This window comes from Morone saxatilis, unplaced genomic scaffold, assembly GCF_004916995.1.
Source record: "Morone saxatilis isolate NCDOM2014 unplaced genomic scaffold, NCSU_SB_2.0 Contig8, whole genome shotgun sequence".
Taxonomy (NCBI): domain Eukaryota; kingdom Metazoa; phylum Chordata; class Actinopteri; family Moronidae; genus Morone; species Morone saxatilis.
In genome coordinates this window covers 14,559,398-14,580,878 of record NW_023340257.1, presented here as the reverse complement: position 1 = coordinate 14,580,878, position 21,481 = coordinate 14,559,398, and the positions used below count along the sequence as shown (strand labels likewise).

General features: G+C 40.4%; 1 protein-coding gene across 1 annotated transcript in view; it reads left to right on the top strand.

Moving 5' to 3' along the window:
- The window catches only part of grik4 (glutamate receptor, ionotropic, kainate 4), a 131,840-nt gene that overhangs the window by 49,654 nt on the left and 60,705 nt on the right, over positions 1-21,481 (top strand). Inside the window, exons 4-6 of the mRNA XM_035680052.1 lie at positions 2,137-2,302; positions 9,325-9,503; positions 12,824-12,877. Coding sequence (XP_035535945.1) covers positions 2,137-2,302; positions 9,325-9,503; positions 12,824-12,877 — 399 coding nt within the window. The remainder of the gene's footprint in view (positions 1-2,136; positions 2,303-9,324; positions 9,504-12,823; positions 12,878-21,481) is intronic.

Genomic DNA, 21,481 nt, shown 5'->3' with positions numbered 1-21,481 from the left:
TTGTGGAAATGATCAGGATATCTAGTTAGATATTTGCTGTGGGAATCAAGGCAGCATGCTGTGGAATTTGATGATGAATCAAGACTCAGAGCCAAGTAATTCCCCAGAGATGTCAGCATTTCTAGCAGTAGGACCCAATGGGCCAGTAAGATAGAAAAGGACAAAAGTGTATGTAACTGTGTGCATGTGTTTGTGTAAGCTGCTTTCTAAGCCCCCTGCTGCTTCTGATTCAGCCTATCGAAGCGTGTCAGGTTTCTAAGTGAAAGGGGTCGGGTAGCACCAGTCCACAGTGCTGAAAAGGAAGGAGAGAGCGCATGGGAAAAGGGGGCAGGTGGAAAAAAAGAGTAAACAATCTGTGGGTTCACGGAGGAACGGGAGGGAAAGGGACAGAAATGAGTAAAAGGTTGTGAAAAATTGTACTAATGCAACAGGGAAGATGAAGGACACACCTAAAGAGGGGCACATTTCCCCTGCGTGGTGTACGGCTATTACCCTGGTTTTAGGACTGAAGGAGAGGAATGAATGGCGTTCCAGCAGGGGCTGTCAGTAGTGTCCGCACCTCCATCCATCCAGATGCCCAGGGACTCCATTACACCCTGATGGGCAGGGATGGAAAACCAATCGAGGGGATATGGGGGCGAAGGGGGGAAGCAATGTATGGGTGCTGAGAACCACACAGACAGGCAATCTGCCATGATGAAGAGGCTACCTTCCCTGTTACTAGTCTCGGACCCAGCATGTCCTCCCGCATCCCCTTCAAGCCCCACTGCGCTCTACTGCAATGCCTGGCCTGCTGACCGACCCGACACCTGCCACACTTTTTCGCACTCTCGCTCTCGCCTGCTGTAAGCCCTGGCAGCATGTATCCGTTCACATCATCACACTGAAGCAGAGAAGTTCAGCAGATGCGTAGGTAGCTCCAGTTTGGATTTGTCGTTGTGCTCAGGTAACTTCGGAGGCTGAAAGGTTAGCTGAAGTGTACTTAACCTCCCTTCTGACAGCGGAGATGAGCCTGTGTTAGACATACCTGTTAGCACAGTAGGGGTGGTATGATAAATTCATTAGGGGCGGCTAAGGAATACAGCTCCATATAAAGCTATAACAAATCAACACTGTGAAAACATGGCAATCAATCTCATTGAGAATTGTATGCCTCACAATGGGGCTGGGATAGAAGAATTGTGTATTTATTGATTCTTACTGAAGGGTTGGCTGGCTTTCTTTTACTTACTCCTTGTGTCTGATCTTTGCTCTGACTCAAAACACATGCACCGTATTACGTATGTTGATGCTTTTTAATGTATTATTTTACCCAGTTTAGTGGTTAATATATTAAGTCTAATTTTAAGTGTGTTGTTCATTATTAAGCACATAAGTATATGATTTTGAACTGTGAAACATTTCCTATTGTTTTTGACTAGTCCAGCAGCCACAGTGACTATGAGGTTAAGATGCTGCCCCACAGCTTTAAAAGTGTTTGAGTGCACTGCAGGTTTGACTTATCTAGCTGAGTTGAATGAACAGTACATTTATATTGTTATGAATAAATAAATAAATAAAGCACCAAAACTCGCCCCCAAGATCATCACAATGCTCAGTTTGTTTGGTCAAACTGTGACATTTTGTGCATGAGCGTATAAAAGTGTCACCTGAAACACAGCTGAGCCGCTCCACAGTGAGCTGAGGTAAACAAATGTTTTGTAACAGTGGGTGAGGGGGTGTTATACTGAAGATTTCTCTAACAAGGGCTTGTTCATGTGGGTGGAACAAAAATAAGTTTTTAGAACCGTAATTGTACTATACATGAGCTTCAGCGCCTAAGTCACTGAAAAATATGTGTATTCTGAATATGCACATTACCACAGACCCCTGGGTTATCATTGCTTGCAATTTATCATAACAGATTAAACCAATTTCTACAGAGCTATTTTTTCTTCTGGCTGTCTGCTGGCATCATACTATTTTTATTCTGCAGTTCACACACACATTTTCTCTCCTTTTTATCTCTTTTACGGGTGTCCTGTCTGCAGACATCTGCTGCATTTTTAAACATGACCATTAATGCGAACTGTCAAAATCAACTGCGGATGATTAAAATGCAACAGATATGTGCCTGACATCAGCATCTCTGTGCAGGTGCCCTATGTCAAGGTGGCCCCAGAGGATATTCTGAAGGTTCAGTTTCCTCGGTTCACCACTCTGGACCTGAGGCCAACCAACACCGACATCAGCCTGGCTGTGGCCGGCCTTCTCACCTTCTTTAACAGCACCACCGCCTGCCTCATCTGTGCACAGGCTGACTGTGAGTACGGCATTTACACCCTCACAAATACAAACTACACAATGATTCACACCCGGGGAGAATGCTCACACGCCTTCCCTACATCTGCCAACAAAGTGCAAACATTTTTGTTTAATGTCTGGTATGCTTTAACACGTGTTAGCACACATAAGCTTCTCGCACACGCGCCGACTGTGTTCTGACAACAGATGCAGTGCTTATCAACATCTCACCCTGTGACACGCTCCCTTCTGAAGCAGCTGCTGCAACTCCTTCACAGTAGCATGCCCGACGTCGGCATCCCAAAATAAATCACATTTATTGCGGAATCCTTTCTCTTTTTCAAAGTCGTCATTATCCTTAAATTAAAATAATGATAGAGCATGTTACAGTGTCATCTATAATCTGTCTTCAACCTTCAATCTCAGTATGATTTTTGCAAGACACCCATACACCCTTAAAACACTGCCTGCTGATGATCAAAACACATTTTTAAAACAGACAAAAGAGAATGAGGATGGAGTTTGCAGCTGTATCCACCAGTGATCTGACCGCCTCCTTGTCAAAGGCACTCGTTAGATTCTAAAGATACTAAACTGAATGACCTTAAAAAAGCTTGAAAATCTCCTCAAGGGAAGTTATTTTCGTAAATAGAGAGGAAGATTAAATCATGGCCTGTTCCCACCCTCTTGTAGTCCAGCAAGCAGTAATTACAACTCCCTAGACAAAGGCACCATGACCCCGAATGGCACCCGCTAACCTTTTTCCTAATCAGCGCAAGGCTTTGAAGAAAGGAAATAGGCTTGAGACATCAACCATGTGTCAGGCAGCCCAGAGATGGCAATGAGCCACTGTGAACCGCCTACCCCGCCTATCTCAATTCTCAGTTCTTCTGCCTTTCAACTTTCTCTTTGACTGCCTCTTGGACTTTACTTTGGGAGTCTCCTTTCATTCATAACCTTTAAGACAAGATTTGTCCCTTAAAGTGCCATGTTTTATTTATGAAACCAAAATTTGTGTGTGCAAATTCAGTAAATTAATGCAAGAGTTTTTTCCCCCCTCTTCTATACAATTAGCCAGAGAGGTGATGGCATTTCATTATGCAGAAATTGGAACATTTTGCTGGAATTATTTATTATTAAGAATGAATTCAACTTGCTAAAGGAATATGCTGTGTATCTAATTGTAGTTTAACCCTACCCCACTACGTAACCCATTATAACCACAAGGGTCAGAAATATATCACTAGTTGTTTTTCCTTCTAGGTGTTCCTACACCTGTTAGCCTTTCTTCCAGTTCAGGGCTCAGATCCTGTTTCTGTGACATTTATTCCACAGAGAGTTGATTAATACAGTTCTGGCGGGAACAGTGATAACAAGTGAACCTTTTAGGCACCCTCTGACTTTAATATTGGCGAGTTTGGAGAAAAGAAACTCATTTTTAACATTACTTTTCTTCTTCCCTCTGGTTGTGTGTGTGTGTGCAGGTCGATGGGGAGGTTCTTATTCTGTGTCAGTGGGCTAAGAGAGGACTGGAAAGGAAATGAAATGAAATGAAAAGAAATGAAATGAGGAGAGAGGTAGATAGAAGATACCAAGGGGAGTCTGAAATGAAGGAGGAGAGGAGAGGAGAGGATGCTATTTGGCAGAGGTGGGAGAGGTGAAATGTAGTGATTGGGGTGAGGGAAGGGGAGGAGGCAACCCCATTGGAATTATACATTTGCTACAAGAGGGAGACAGTCCAGGAAATGACGTGGCTGTATTGATTGCACCCTCCCATGTGACCCTCATTCATTCAATAGAAAATGCAGCAAATGGCAGCATGCCTGGATTTGTGTGAGTTTGTATTTGTGTATGTGTGTGTAAAGGTCTGTGTTCAGCAATAGCATCAGCTGAAACCCATTCGACTTTGGCTCCAGCTTGCCCAGCCCCACCCCTCCCCTGTCATCTTACGCAGTTAGTTGGTCGGTTGGCAGCCTGCTGTCGGTGGCTCGTCCACATGTGCCGGAATCATTAATCACCCAAGCCAGTGACAGCCTAATAGAGCGTGGCCAATTCATGAATATTTTCCAGCCATGGCTGAGGAGGCAGGAGTGGAGGTGGAGCTGTGCCCAAAGGCATGGTGCACACCAGGACGGACATTAATCTAGCCAACCTCCTGTATCGATGGCAGTGTGTGCAGCAGCATCTGCAGTACTGTAACATTTGCCCAGAATACTGTCCATGTGGTTGAATCTATAGACCTGCTGGGTGGCCCCACATGTTGTGCAGCTATGGCCTTTTGTAAATGAAAAGAGAACACATAAAAATGCATGCACAAAAATTTGCCTGCAAGCACACACGTACACTGTGCAAAACACACAGATTCACATGCATGCTGTTCCCATACTCCCTGGCACTGTGCTACAGCAGTGCACTTTCATTAGTGAGGTGATTGGTGCAGCTGTCAGTAAGCTGAAATAGAACATCTAATAAGCTCTGAAATCTTACTGGAGCTGCAGTGCAGGTACAGGATCTCAACAAAACAGTAGGCCTCAAATGCTTGCAGAGCATTTTTTCCACCTTTGATAGGCACAGTTGGAGAGTAGGGTTTGCCATTTCAGCTCACTGCATTGTTCCACTGCAGCTACAGTGGGAAACAACACTTTCACTACTTGTTGTATCAGGTTTCCACTATAATCAGCTAATTTAGACAGAGTGCCTTAAGCTATGTAATTGCAACTTTTGCCTAGTGATGATAACTTGTCCATGTCATCTCACAAATTACAATTCTCCATTAATCACAGAGTTTAGGACTGACCTACTGTCTCTCCATGTTTCACACTCTATGTGGCAATGCCATCACTAACCTATAATTAATGTTAGTCAGGTGGAAGAGACGCATCAATGACTTGTGAGCAGGAATGTATACATAGGTGTAAGAATGACGGGAACATAGTAATTGCAGGGGATGGTCTTTATGACTTTGATAATAGTAATTATACTTACTAATAATCCTCACGTGGAAGACAGAAGTAAGTAGTCAATGTGATGGTGGTGCTGCTAGTAGTGGCAGCACTTTGTAGTTTTAAAAGCTTCTCATTGAAAAGGTGGAAGGTATGTCTTTAAACTGTCTTCCTGCTTTTTTTAAGAAATTAGTTGACTCACCTTTAATAAGATTTTGGATTTGTGGAGAGTTGCTGGAGTTTGTGCGTGTAGGTGCAAGCCTTTACTTTAAAAGTCAAATGGGATTTATGTAACCATAAAAATGGTGATGGCCATGTGGTCTTTGTCTGTGACATTCTGGGTTTGAATCCATGGGGAGCTTTGGTGCATTTTATGCCTTCCTTTCTCCTCTCATAGTTGATTTCACTGTTACCTATACTTTAAAGACAAACATAAAAAAGCAAGACCTTTGAAATAGAAGCATCCCTTGTGAATCATTCTATGGAGGGCATTTTTACAACAAAAGAGGTTCACTTGAACTCTACTATCTTTGCCTTTTTGCCATTTTCTCTAGGCATCCATCTCGGTCCCTTTTTTTGCAATTTAGCACTTCCGCTCCTCATGCAGTAATATCACACTCAAGCTGAGAAACCCACAAATGAAGCTTGCTGCAGGATAAGTCATTTGCAGCTTCCAGTGGGCTGTATAAAGAATTAATGCAAACGCTGTTTGCAGAGAGACCTGGTATGATCAGCAGGAGCAGATCAGATCGGCACCACCTCTGTGTGACAGGTAGATTATAGTCAGTATTGATAGTTCTACTTTTATGGTTATTTGGGTTAATGGCAAGGGTAATATGCTTGGACATACATTGAACACTTTGACACATGATCTTGTCTACAGCATTTTAAAGTGATGGCCGCAATGGTAGCAAAGTCATAAAACTAGGCCTTACTTGCTCAAGGCTAAATGATGAGTCATCATAATACAGCTGTCATCACCTACACCTGTCAAGCAATTCATATTCAGGTGCTGTTTTATATTAACAGGTTAATGTTTTTACACTGCGGTTGTCTCTGTGTGCTGACAGTATTTGATTTGGGTTACTTTGTGTGTCTGGGAGTGTGTGTGTGTGCGTGTTTGTGTGTAATCTTGTGGGCACCCTGTGGTGACAGTATGTGAAAGGTAAATGAGTGGTTGCCTGGCTTGAATGTCAGCCCTCACCTTTATCTGTGTGCCTGAGAGAGAGTCAAAGCCATGTGTCGTCCATGCCAATGAGGGAGTATAGTCTCACAAGCAAGTTTGTGCTATTCTTGTGAGGGCTCTCTTTGATGTAATGTATTCCCTAGATTCAAACACTAAGTTTCATCATCACAACTACATTCTCAAGCGTAACTCTGACACTTATCTCAAAGTTCTAATCATTCTTTAATCATCATATTGAATAACTTCACATTTGGCCTCAGGGGTGTGGTTGGGTGTGGTCAGAAGTGTGCTTTGTTGCACTTGTAACCACCCCCAACAGTGATGATGACAGAGCACTGGACTACATCACTACAGGTCAGGAAAAACAACAGGGTATGTTAAAGGTTACCTGTGGAGTTTAGTAGCGCTATGGAGCAGGTTTTTTTTTATTAAATTGGCCCTGTTCTTTTTTTGTCTAGTGCACACACAAGTGGAAACACATGTAAGTGATGCCAATGATTTTACACTTTTCCACTGATCTTGACGTAGCAGTAATGTGCAGCACAGGCAGAGAAGGAAAATACTGCAAGATAACATTGAATAAATAATGTAGGATGTAAATACTGCAAAGGATTTATGGGGAAGGTATTTAGACATCAAGGATATACACACTGTGTTTTGAGTCACACTGAATGTAAAAATAACTTTGGTTTGTTAACAAAACTACACAGGGAAGCTTTGAGATACATCCTGTGGTTCGCCAATGGAACAAAACCTTTGGATTTGCAGTAACTTACCACAGCTCTGATACAGCTATAGAGGAGACGCTTGTTTTTCTGTGAGTAACTGTTAAAGGGGCTAAACTAGATGTAGCACTAGACTTTGATCTGCTGAACAAAATCCATGCAATGTAATTATTATCCTGCTAGCTACCCTGCTAATGCAACTACCTAAAACATCAAGTAAAATATACTTTTGATGGTTTCAGTTAAATGTTTGGGACACTGCTAGCAAACAGCTGGACTTACAAGCGAGTGCAGCCTGACCAGCTACCAAAGCAAAGAACAGAGAAGATTACAACACACACACAGAGGGATTGATTACTCCACCGTATCTTTACAAAGCAAATAGTTGTTTGCTGCTATATTAATGTTTAAAATCTCATATACTGTATATAACCATAAATTATTGTACAGTTGTGTGAAAAAGTGAGGACTAGCCAAAATATCCTCACTTTTCAAGAATGTTGCAGTCAGGGTCTAAATCTTCCCAATAAAGACAGCGGTACAAGCACACACACACACATACACACAGGCTTCTTCAAATTCTCTGGGAAAGAGACTTTACAGGACAACAAACATATGCACACACACTATCTCACAGACTTTGTTTTCTCTCAGAACAGCAGGACCAATACAATTCTGACTAAAGAAGAGAACATTTTTCATTCAGCTGTATGTTTTTCATTTGATTGAAACTGGTTCAGAGCAAACAGTGAGAGAATAACATGGCTGCTGTAAAGCACCCTAGTGGAAAAAAAAACATTCTGACTCCCCTTTGAATCCCGTGCAGCCTGAACACTAAAGAGAATATGAGCTTTTCTTCTGCGTGTCACTCTATTTGTGCGTGAATGTGTGTATGCTCTTTAGCCAGCCACATCTAGTACAGTTTATCATCTAATGTCATGAACTTGACATGAAATTGCATTTGATGCCTTGCGTGAAGCTATACAGACTGAATGCAGGAGGCAGACAAGGAGGGTGGTTTAGCAGAAGCTATTTCAAGCTCATCAAATTTATTCTGCGTTATACTACAGAGGAAGCTGATCCGACAGGATCGAGACACAGGCAGTGGAGCAGGCGGCAGTCACGAGTGATGTCTCATGAGTGCACATACACAGGTAGCCAGGTACAGGAAGACAAACACACACTGTGATATACTGCCATACAGACAGGCTGAAAGACAGGCAGACACTGAGACATAATTGCAGAAGCTATTAGACATGATGCTGGAGACTTAGACAGTGCTGTAGCTTATGTTAATGTGCTGTGGAGAAGGTAAAGGAGTCAGCTTGATAACTTAAAATTGCCACACCAAAATTGCTCTCTGTGTGACAGATGAACTACTCTGCTGTCCCCATGGCAAAAATCACATAAAATATCTGTTGATGACAGAGTCTAGAGTGCTGTTTTATTATTACCTTATAATGGAAAAAGCAGGTGGAGGCTCACTTAATGAAAGTCCTTCTGCACAAAGTTACGCCCTTCTGACTCTCCTTGCCATTATCAAGAAATGTTATATGAGTGTGATGAGATCTGCCAAATTGCCAAGGTGATGTCAACATGCTGTGTTGTATTACTCTCAGAATCCTTCAGGTTGTATTTATCCGCACTGTAACACACTTCACAAATTAGTTTAAACTCCTATATGGAAAATTAGCCCAATAATCTCTCTGGGTCTGCTAGTATATGGATGCAAAGTGGTAAAATGCTGCCCGGAGCGCTTTGATTAAGTCGGCTATGCTTTAATTAGGGCAAATCCCCTTACCTCACTGGAGACAAATGGTCTATTACTGTGGGATGAAGTACAAGAGAAGATGCTGAAATGTCCCTTCGTGTTTGATGGCTTTACAATAATTGTGATTAAAGGTAATCAGTCCACTTGTTCTGCATGGAAAGGTTTTTTTATGGATTCATTGTTGTGGCAAAAAAACAAACAAGAGGCACATTTCTTTGTTCTTGAGGATTGTCTAAGTTTATTAAGTTCATACTGCATCACAGAATAAACCATCACTCTATGAATAGCTTGACCTTCCCTAACTTTTTGGCTATTAATTTCTTTAACTGTAAAGCTCAATCTCTTTGGTGGAGTCTTCCCTTCATTACAAGTAACCCTCTTATATGTTTTGTGTGTGTGTGTGTGTCTTACCGACAGGCTTATTGAACCTGGAGCAGCTCCTCAGGCAGTTCCTCATCTCCAAGGAGACTCTGTCAGTGCGCATGCTTGATGACAGCCAAGACCCGACCCCGCTCTTGAAGGAGATACGAGATGACAAGACTGCCACTATTATAGTCGATGCCAACGCCACCATGTCACATATCATTTTAGAACGGGTTAGTATGGTTCACGTAGCTGTGTTATTTATACAGATAACTTGTCTTTATTCCACGTCCGCTGTCTTAGCTTTACGTTGAGAAAAATCTTCCCAAGATCCACATTTATATAATTCTCATACATTTAAAAGGGAGAAGTAACTTAAAATGCTGATGGCAAGGAGTGTTCAAGACTAAAAGTGGTTTAGTAGTTGTACATGTGGGGAAGAAGAAGTAGTTGGTTAGTTTTCACTTTTGACCTGTAGAGATAGAGGTTGCATTCCCCACACGAACATATAAAAAGGGAAATATCTTTCATACAGCCATAATACGATTGCCGTCTTGAATTGCAAGACAGATTGCAAGAATTTATGCACTTTTGGCACTGGGCACAGCTTTTAAAAGACAGGGTTACAGAGCCTAGAGTCAAAAACATAGTCCCAAAATAAAAGGCAAATGAATTAACGCAATCTTATTTAACAAACCTGTTACATCAAATTATATGGATGAAAGCATTAAATCAAGTTGTATTCCAATGATTCATCTTCCATAAGTGAGAATTCTGCACAGTTAAGTGGATTAGTTAGAGTAAAAACAGACTAAATAAAATGAAGGAGCCCTTTTGTCTACTTTCAGATACACTGCATGTTATGGATTAAAACAAGCTGTTCTCTTAGTCAGTGAAGCAAATTAAGTGGACTGATTCATTAATGTCCTTCTTATCAATTATTCATCTGTTGGTTTCCTCTCTGAAAAACAATTGTATATAAAAATATAACTATCAAAAGGGTGTGATAAAAACAACTTTCTGACATCATTATTGAGCACTATTCTGTCAATAGCATGACACTATGACCTTCATGTGTTTCCCTATTAACAGCACATACCAATAATTAACGTCTCAGAACATTATTAAGACCTGGGACACTTTGACTCCAACATAATGTCGAAGCTTCAACTGATTGGAGACTCGTGTTTGTTAAGAGCCTTGATGGCATCAATAAAGGTGATTGTGTGAGCCGAGGAAGCGATGGTGTTTGGCAGCAGCATATGGCCTCTTAGTAATTAATACGCACCTCATTATTTCTAGAAGACGATGGATGGATGGCTAGAGTGGAGGTGACACCAACTGGAGACAGAAGGGGGGTTGGGAGGGAAAGAGAAGGACAAGGAGGGATGCTTCTCTTGCTTTCCACCTCCTCTTCCTCCCCCATTCTCTCCATTAAAGTCTCTCTTACTGTCACACAGTAGTCTTCAGTCTCAATCTTTCACCTCAGTCAAGTGTTGCTGCCATCAGTGGTCATCCAGTCACCATGGCAACCCTGGCAACCCTGGGCCACAGAGCAGCGGGAGCCCGCAGTGGGATGTCTCTCTTTCTCTCTTTGTCTGTTCCCGGTGTCCCTCCGTCTGTCTCTTCAGTTTCAGTGTGGAGTTTCTCGCTCTTTGTTCAACGCCAAAATGCGGAGACACTTTCACTTTGTTACTTCACACCTCCCTTCCCCTGTGGTCTTGTATACCCATCCATCTATCTCTTACTCTTTTGTCTCCTTTATGTGTCACACTGTCTGTCTCTCTGTCTGTCAAGAGACAATCCTGCAGCCGGGTGGTGGAAAGTTGGCAGTCCCGCCTCTCATGTGGAGTGCCTAGTTGCCAAACATATCAAAGCTGTGCGGCGGCATATTTGCCAGTCTCAGACGATGATAAGAGTGCCCAGCTTGTCCAAAAGGAGAGAATCATCCTTTGTCATGCAAGACGCTCCCCTCTTATTTGTCTGTTTACATCTTACATCAAACCCTCGTCAGACAAAGGTCTCACTCTCAGAGGTTTTAGCATTCAGAGGGGTTTAGGTCAGCAGTGTTAGCGTTCTGAATGTAATCTTGTTCAGTCAGGCCTCCACTGTTGTGAGCAGCTGTACAGAACCAGAGTGGGATAGATAGTGAGCCCAGAATATGGTGGCAGTGCAAACGTGTGCACTCTGACCAAATGCTGCGGTAGAACAACAAGGAGATCAATAAGTGTGGGAAAAAAAGGCAAGGAAGCTTATTTCCAATGCAGCGAAAGGAGACCAAAAGGATATTTTTCATCAGCTGCTTGTTTTGGTTGTATTGTGTCTTCTGAATGGGATGTGGGCAGCAACCAAAAGGCGATTTAGGTTATAATGTCAGTTTCTGTTAGGTAAGGTATTAAAGGCATAGGTCGCCCAAGGAAAAGTTGCAATGTTTTGAAATATTGCTTGTCACATGGAGGTACTTTTAAAGGCGATAAATCTCAACCACCTTGTGCCATCAGCTAGCTTTACCTGCTGTGTGTAACTCCCAGGCAGGTGCTAACAAAAAGCTTCCCTGAAGCATAATAATGACTTTATATAGTCATCATGCTTAAAGTAGTTTTAGACTAGGCTTCCATTAATAATGGAAGTTGTATTTGGATGTTTTTGCTATAATAATTACTTTCTACTCTTTTATTATTTATGCTGCTGCAGAACACTTACACTGAATATTCAGCAACTGAGTGACACACACGCCTAATGGCACACAAACACCCACACAGATGTAACATATTGTGCAGACGTGACAGCTAAATGTCTGTTATTAAACTCCTTCTGATGATACAGAACCTTAGACGTTAGTGTGGAAGCCATTTATTATGGAAATGTGGAAATTTTGGTACATCCAGGTGTGGAAAAAATACTCTCTGAGTAGCATATCAGAAGGTGCATGTGAGGGTTAACTCATGCTCAGAGAAGAATTTATAAATGTATAAATGAGTGATGAATGATTTAAAAAAAACAAAAATATTCTTGAAAAAAGAGAATGTTCTTTCAGACTGTTACACTGTTCTAACTATATGTGTCTACTTGATATTTATTGATTTGAATCATTATGTGCATTGCAGCATGATTAAACAGAAGCCTATAGCTCGATGATTTTCTTTTTTGCTAATGACTTAAATGGAAATGAAACTATGAAAAGTTCACCCTGTCCTTCACAACAGCTCCTCACTGTGACTTTGATTTAATCAAATTGTAAGACAGTATGGAGCAGCATACTAATGCACCTCCAAAATTAATTGCTCCATTGAGAGCCATCGTCAGATAAAAATGTGTCTCGTCTTATCAAGATGTGGATTTGATCTGTCTGCTACAGAGCGGAGCGTCAGTTACACTGAATCACTGACCTCTCAACTTCTCTCCCCAACCCTTTATTCTTGACTCTCTGCTACCTGTTTTGTCCCCCTCCCTCCTGTTTTTGTGACCTCCATCTTTTTGTTCAAACGTTCTTCCTTCTTTTACGCTTTTCTTCTTCTTTCCCCTCCTGCCCCTCTTGTCTTTTGCTCTGCAGGCATCAGAGCTGGGAATGCTGTCAGTGTACTACACTTACATCTTCACCTCTCTGGTAAGGAAATGGGAGCTACTGTGGGCATTCTGAAGCAATGTAGATTTCACACCTACAGGAGCACATCAGTGCTCTAATACTTTGTCCTGTATTAAAATAGTGCACTTAATTGGTACTTTTCACTTGAATGAATGATTGAACGGATAGAGTAAAGCAGACAGAGGACTTATATCTTCATTATAGCATAGTCGATTTTCTCCCTCACTGCATGTGAGTGCAGATTAGAGACATGCAGAGTGTAGTGGCTGTAGAGGCTCCAATTGCAGCTTGTTTGCCCTCATTGGTTTAAGTGCACTTCTGGACCAAACAAATAAATAATAATGATTATTATAATTGCTACTAGTTCTATCGTTGTTGCCCCTGCAGATTTTTTTTTAGAATTATGATTGTGGAAAGCCTGCCAAGCTCCCATTGAATGAGTGATGAAGTCATCGTCTTCAGTCAACATTCATTTCTGTCAGTGAATGAGCAGAGGAGGAACTCCGCACATCCTTCTTCTTTCTTTCTTTCTTTCTTTCTTTCTTTATTCTTTATTCTGTTCTGTCTTTCCTGCTGCTTGAATTAACTCAACATACATTCTTTGAAATTATTTTGCAGGTGATTTACTCAGTTATGGGTAGTTTGCATGCTGTCCTGCAAACTAAGCTTATATTATATAATGTTTTGTTCTCAATTGCTTCACCTTGTTCAGTTAATCAGCGAAAAAAGCACCAAATGCCGTTTTGTTGCAACTATTTCTTTCATCAGTTGTATGTGTCTTTTTAACAAGGTATTCCCATAATATATTTTATACTGATTTCATCACATTGCTTTACATATCACAGTTGCTTAATGCTACATGTTATATGTTATGGCTATAGTTAGTTTAACTTAATGTAGCTTTGCAAAGGATGCTTCATACTGGATGTTGCATTTTGTTTACAATGACAATGTCCTCAAAAGAGGTGACAGAGGCAAATAGTGAAACAGCTGAGAGAGGCAGCTACAGAAAGTGCTGCTTTGCAAAGTTGCTTTCAAAGCAGTTGCTGGCCAACAGCTGAATCATTATGAATGAAATATCTAACAGCCACTTCTTAAATTCTTTATCTCCAGTAGGTATACAGAGAAGTTACCTCTGCAACTTTTGTTAAAGTTGAAAGCGTTTTTATGGACTCTAAAGCTGTCATTTGGTTCAAAGATCCCCTTTAGACATGTATTAAGAGATGTATACATATGCACAGAAAAACAATTTCACTTTCAGTAGATGAATGGGAAAACATCATTCTAGTATCAAACTCTAAACATACATCATTCTGCACATTGAAGCTTAAACATCCAACTGTAGGATCAAGAAGAGGGGAGGGGGATTTCTGTTTATGTCCCTGCTGGATATAAAAAGGGATTGACCCCGAATTTGAGAGTAATGGTGTTTAGGCACATAGGGGCTAAGGGATCTGTAAGAGTTATTGTAAGATCATAGAGATAGCGACTTGTAGAAAATTTGATGCTATAGTAAACTTACCAGATAGCTTCTCCCTAATGGAAATTAATGAGGTTCGAAACACTTTGCTCTAATAGCGCTGTAAAGATGATTCATATCAAGCTGATTTATGACTCATTAAGAGTGGGCCGCTGCCATCTTCATGTTTTCCTCCACAGCCCTTGACATAGTCACTTCTTCTATTGTAGCTCTCTTCTCCTTTCCTTTAACCCGCCTTTCTTTGCTTCCCTTCGTGTCTACACCTAAATAAGCTCCCTCATCGCTCTCCTCCGGTGTTGCTGTGCAGGTTGGCTAGAGGGCACAGCATAGCACACAGATTCATGGCAGATACTAGATGATGACCCCACATCCTCCCTCCTGCTACTAACGCCACCATTTTCTTAAAATCCAGCCATTGCTCAATGACGGCATCGTTAATAGCTTCGGCTAACATCATTAAAATGGTCAGCTGTGTGCCCCAGGCAGCCTGGGACGTAATGCAGAAGCTGTGAGTGGAAAAATGGACATGTTGTTGTCTCCTTAGTCGTCTTAGTAAGTGATTCATCCTATTTATTGTGTTTTTTAATGGTTCTGCTGCTGGTGCATCATGCTCACCACACACAGATATGCATAAATACACCCTGGCACAAAAGAGGATTGGAAGTTTCATCATGTACTCTCACGGTTCAGTTCATTGTTCTCCCATTTTCTAAACTCAATGTGATAGTACATCTCTGAAAATGGCGATAATACATTGAATGCTTGGGTCACTTTTTGATCCTCTTATTAAAGTACATTATGCCATTTCATGAAACTGTCCTGTCCAGACAAATGACAGCATCGGTCATTTGTTCAAAGAGCTTAAAACAACTTAGAACATTCAGTGCCAAAGCAGAATGTAATGTGATGTTCTCATAGCCAAGTAAAGGTATTTTGTACAGGGTGATGAGTTTTTGACAGACTAGAGTTTAATTGATACTGGAGTTCACATCCCAGTTAAAGTGGGTTTCCTTTAACTATAACAGTGATCTTCCCATAACCTTCACCAAGTGGCCAAACCTCTACCGTACCTTAACCACAACTGACTATTTTCTAAGCCCCACCTCTTTACTTACTCTTACTGTCAAGCTTTCATTACATTTTTGTATGGTACACGTGGAGTTTACAGCGATAACACGGGCAGATTTATGTTAGCTAGTTAGGTCATTAAGCTAACAAATGTCCCTGGCAGACACTCATCACTAGTAGTTCTACGTTTAAGACATGGAAATACAGAAAGCTTTATTATTGTAGAGCTAGCTAGTTCAACACAGCAATAGTATTATAAGTATATGGAAAAATATAATCTCAGACTGGTATTTTGTAACATAACCCTGTTTGGCTGCTTATCTTGGGATTGGACAAGCAAGACTGAGGTTAGAATTATGCTTAACTGTTTGTATTTGCAAACTGTATGTTTCATTTTGACAAAAGTAAAAAAGGCTTTAAGAGTGTAAACTCATCCCAATCTATCTAAAAGCAGGACACAGCCACTAATATCAGCCTACACTCTGATATAGTAGCATCCAGGAGTGGCTTCCAGACAGTGTGGGAATACCATGCAGCGTTGTGAACAGTGCTTTTTTAACTTAACTTGGAACCCCACAAAACACTGTAGTGAGAAATGTGCCTCGTTACGTTTGCTAAGTAATGATTTGTTGTTTCGGGGGGGTGTTTAGCAAACTGTCAATGTAGAGCCAAAGTGAAAACCTTCTGTTCCAGAGGTAAGAAAACCTCATTAAAAATCCCATTTACATTTGTAACAACATTAAGACCTAAAGATCCAGTCTTGGAACACAGCTTTTCTCAACAGCATGTTGTGTGGCTCACTTCATATATTTAGATAAGGAAGGTTGTTTTTTTGAAAAACAATTTATTGTCATTGTTTATTCCATATTTATATTTATAACATTTTTATATTTTTTTAGTATTGGGAAACACCATTTCCCATTAGCCCTACATGTTCACAGGCGAACCCTGACAGGACCCAGCGTAAACATCACACCCTGACAAAAGAAGCTACTCCATGATGAGCTGACAGGTCGCAATTAGTTCAGACATGACTGTAATAACAGCAGGACAGAGAGGAGGGAATGGTGTAGAGGTTCTAACACTGCAGAGACTATAGGTAGGAAGTTGAAAAATTGACTTAGAGAGGTGAGTTTTATGGAAGTTGAGATGACATAAGTACCTGCGCTGTTACGCTTGCAGTTTTTTCACGAGAGCAGTATAGTTTTTTAATGCTGAAAAAGAGATTGTATTGAGTGGAAGAGAGGCTAACCCAGACTTGACGTCATGACTTTGGCTCTGTAACTGCAGTCTATATTTAGCTGCCTAAATATAACCTTAGGGACAGTATATCAGAAAAAGGGTCTTTTTCCATTTTTGGAAAGCTTATATTGAATCTTTTTTTGAATGCACTGACAAATTATCTTTTTTTTCATTTAGGACTTGTTCAATTTTATTCTTTGAGGATATAACTGGATTTAAGTAATACTTTTTAAAAGAAATCTCAACACCTTTCCTTTGCCTCCAGGCTGAGAGGCCTCTTTTTGGTAGAATGGATTCTTGAGTCACAGACATACAGGAAGCAAGATGGATGATAAAGATGATTGTACAGTCACTAATCTTTCTATGGGTGTGCGTTGGTTCATGAATGTGTGCATGAATGTGTTCCAGTACAGATATTTCCTTTATCTCAGCGAGCAAATAACATTTCTGAAGTCTATTTAAAGGTTACGCTTATCACTTATTCCCTCACCTTTTCACCCTGAAAAAGCTTTTACATTAGGCGACCTGTGACCGGATACATTTACTTCTTCTTAACAGCGTTTTTAATGAACATGATTATTTTTCAAGGAAAAAAAACTGTGGGGCAAAATTGTGCAACACTTTTGAAAATTATGGATTTAAATATGTCTGTGATGTTCAGAAGAATGCAGATGCATGTGAAATGAGCAACTACATATATGTGTTTATCTTGCTCTTAAAATACAAACACTTATATTAAAGAAAGGCAGCTATGATTTGATGCAATTACTTGATGTGTTTTCTCAGTGTGGTGTATGTAGGAGCCAGTAATCTTCTGTAAGATGATTGTTTGTGCTTTGAGTCAGTTTGACTTCATTAAGCTCTACAGACTTTCTGCATGAAGCCAGCTTTCCATTGCCATGGAAATTAAACTGATTTTCAGGTAGCAACTTTTTCTTTTAATGATAGCAATTACAAGGTTTTCTTTTTCTACAGCAGTTTAGTGTATAAAGGAGCTATATGTAAGAACTGGAAACCTGTCAAATTCATACTTCAAACAAATTAGGGGCAGCATATCACCAGAAAGTTGGGGATTACACCCCTACTGTAAGAAACAGGGAATGCTCAGTGCCTCCCATAGGTCCTTCTTTCATTCAACAAATTGCTAACTTGCAAACACATTAACGTACAATTAGCAACCTATATAAGCTATTGCTAAATAGCGGACATTAGCATTTTTAGTTGTTTACTTACCAGTCTAGAAGAAACGTAAGTTCATCTCTACTCAACGGCAAGAGCTATTTTTGTCACTTCAGTCTTTACCGTTGGATGTGATTTCTTGCCCTCGGGGCAGCGCTGCTTCTTCATTCTTTGGTGTTGGACTGAGGACAGATTGGATGCAGTGACTCTATCACCTCTTGAGGTACAAAGGATTACAAGACAAGGCTGGCCAGGGCAAGCTGGTTAGCATGCTAACAGTAGATATCTGTGCAACACAACAGCTATGACGTCTTAATAACGGTTTCTTTACATTTTGTTCATCATGTTACTTTTGAACTATAATTCTTACATATTGCTCCCTTAACTATATCCTTTTTTACTTTAAATAATTACTGTTATTCTATAATTTCCATATATAGCTAATTTCATATATATATTTAAAAAGTAAGAGACATTGTGAAAATAGAGGGGGAGACAGAGCACATAAAGCTCAGAGGTGCAAGTCTGTAATCTTCACTATGCTGTGTTTAGGAACATTAAGGATATTTATATGCCAGTGTCACAAAGATCACAGCATTTCATGTTTTCTTTGCTCATATAAATCTGAATTCTGGTGTCTTTCATTTATTTTCCTCCCACAGCCACTCATTAACTAAAATAGATACAGAATTCGTACCAACATACAGATTATTCATTGTCAGATCTTGTCCTTAGAACTGTTACTTGTGTCAATTTAAATATGCCTTGTGTGGGCCGGAGGTTTTACCTTCTGATGGCATCTAATTAAACTTCTATTGGTAATAAAAGTTTTGAGGTCACTGACCATCTAAAACTATGTGTCTTGGGTGGGAACATTCACATTTCTGATCAAAAGTGCATCTAATCCATCTAAATTGCTGTCAAGAGTTTTCAGTTTGGCTATTACACGATGGAACAAGTGAAAGTTAACCAGAGGGTTTGCAGTCTTGTGTTAATTTAAGTAAAAGTAGATGCTGTGATTAATGCTGATTAGGATCAGCTTCTCCTAGTCTGCGTTATATGGTGGCTAAACCGACCTCACAACCTTGCCCATGAGTCTTTTGGAGAGGGAATGAATGAATAATACTTTCAAAATGTCAAATGTCCTTCCAGATGAAACAAAACATTAGTTACTGAGGTTAGTCACCTCCCATTTTCTCAAAATAATGCTGCAAAATGGTTTTATGTACTTTGCATGCTAGTGTTTCTTTATCACGTTACAACAGGCAGTGGTGAAACTATATGCCAATCGGACCGTCACGATGTAAAAATTGTGATAACATCACACATTAGCTGGCTAATTAAATCAGACTGATCATTGAGTTGGACCTTTGTGAATAGTTTGATCTCTAGCTCCACTCATATGGTCGCTTTTGTTTATTTCTTTGTTGAAATATAGGCTGTATCTCTCTCTCTGTTCCTATTGTTGGGTTGAGTGTGACAGTGAATTGTGTGAAAAAGCACATTATTGTCACAAATTTCTGTGCTATCTTCCGAGAGGGATTTTCTCAAAATTAAAATATATTATAAACACAGTGACATGTCATGGTTCGCTCTCTTTTGCCCACTTCTCCCTAAGAAAAATAAATACGACTTTTAAATCAATAGTCTGGATCTAATTAAAGCACTTTCACAAAAGATTATAAACACTTAAGACAGATGAGAATAAACCTCTTTGATTCACAAATGATGACAGGCAATTGTTTTAGGTTTCTTTCATGCTTCCGGAACAGTTTAGAAGATCAAACAAACATACTGTCATATTAATAACACATCAGAATTACACACAGTGTACCGTTTGAAATCATTTCTGAAGAAGCTGTAAGTGTTAATCAATCATGCAGCATTATTAAAAGTGATGATAAATTCATGGGTTTCTTCAGAGGGGCATGTAAGATTAATTCTGCATGCATTAACATAATATAACATACTTGAGATTCACTTATGAAAACAAAAGTAATTACGAGTGTTGTATGACTCCATTGCTAGTCGTAATCTGAATTCATGGCTATGAAATTCCACAATTACCCTTATAATTTTTTAAGGCTCACAAACATTAATTTATCTTATATACTCTATCCTTTCTGCATCTGCTCTCTTCTCCCTCACCAACTCTCCCTTCTTCCCTCTGTTGTCTCCCTCTATTTTTTTCCCCTCCTTCTGTCTCCATCCTCTGCTGACACTTCATTTATCTCTGGTCCTGACGTCCCTGACTAACGATCTGCCAGACTGCTCCCCTGCCTAATCTGTTTCCCCTGAATCATCTCAAGACGCTCATCAACGTCCTCACGCAGCTACCCGTCTCGAGTCAGGGTTTTTTGTCATGCCCACTTATGGATTTGACTGCTTTCAGTCTTCATTTTGGTTCTGTTTGTTTATTCTGTTCTGTGTTGGTGTTATTAATCTGATGTGAGAAACCAGTGAGAGAAGAAGAGGTAGAGATTCTTTTTTTCTCACATTACAAACAGGAATTATTTCACTGCTTTCGAGTGAACACGGTCTGAATTATCAAACTGTATTGTAGTTATGTAGCTTTGCATTGTCTCTTTCATGCACCCTCTAATTTATATTTGTGTGTGTCTTTGTGTGTGTGTGTGTTTAATTTTGTTACCAATACATGGCAGCAGTCCATTTATTACTAAGGTCTCTATGAAGAAGAATAATGTGAAAGAACGACCATTCATTGACCATCATTAGAGCTAATGATCTTCAGTAGACGTTGCCTGGGGTGAACTGAGACCATTTTTTTTGGTTTGTGCATTGCTTCATTAAAAGCCATATGGTTCAGATAGTTAGTACCTAGCAACAATCTCTGAAACATGCTTCATTTGTTCCTCGTTACATTAATTCTGCTCTGTGATTTCTGAGGCACCATTCCTAGGTGATGTAATGTTTAATCTTGAAACAACTATTCCCTTTCGTTGAGGTTGCTGATCAGAATTAGACAGGCAGGTGAAAAAAGAGCACACGGGCATCGCTCAGATTGTATCAAACAGATTCTTTTATTCCATGTGATAAAACTCTCAGCGCTGGTCTATTTTCCTCTCTCCCATTAAGTCCACTTAATGCCAGCCGTTAACATCTTGGGCTTTAATTGTGAGATCTAATAGAAATCCTGGCCCTTGGGTCACAGAGAATAAAGAGATTGAAACAAACACTTCATGGAAGAGCAGGGAAACCGAACAGCTCCTCGGGGCTTTTACAGCTTCTCTCTGTTAACTTTGTTTTTGGGAATTTGAGCAGCCGACATCACACAGCTTCCTCAGCTTTAACTCAATGTAACACTCACACGAGAGCCATGCGCACGCATATGCTCGTCTGATGGATGCGTACAATCAAAACAAACAGGGGCGCACACAAACACACACTCACACAGGCACACACACGTTTGCCCGACACACCCCGCTCCATGGCTTCCATTTAAATGATTTGTATCCCGCGATCCAAGCTACTCGGCACGATTGAATAAATCACATCAGGTTGGCAGTGACTCATCATATGTTGACGGGATGCCTAATGTCATTTGAAGGTTAGGTGGGCACGGGATTGGGCCTAGCAGCACTTTGTGATGTCATTCTGAGTCTTGATGAAAGTGTACACACACACACATACACGCA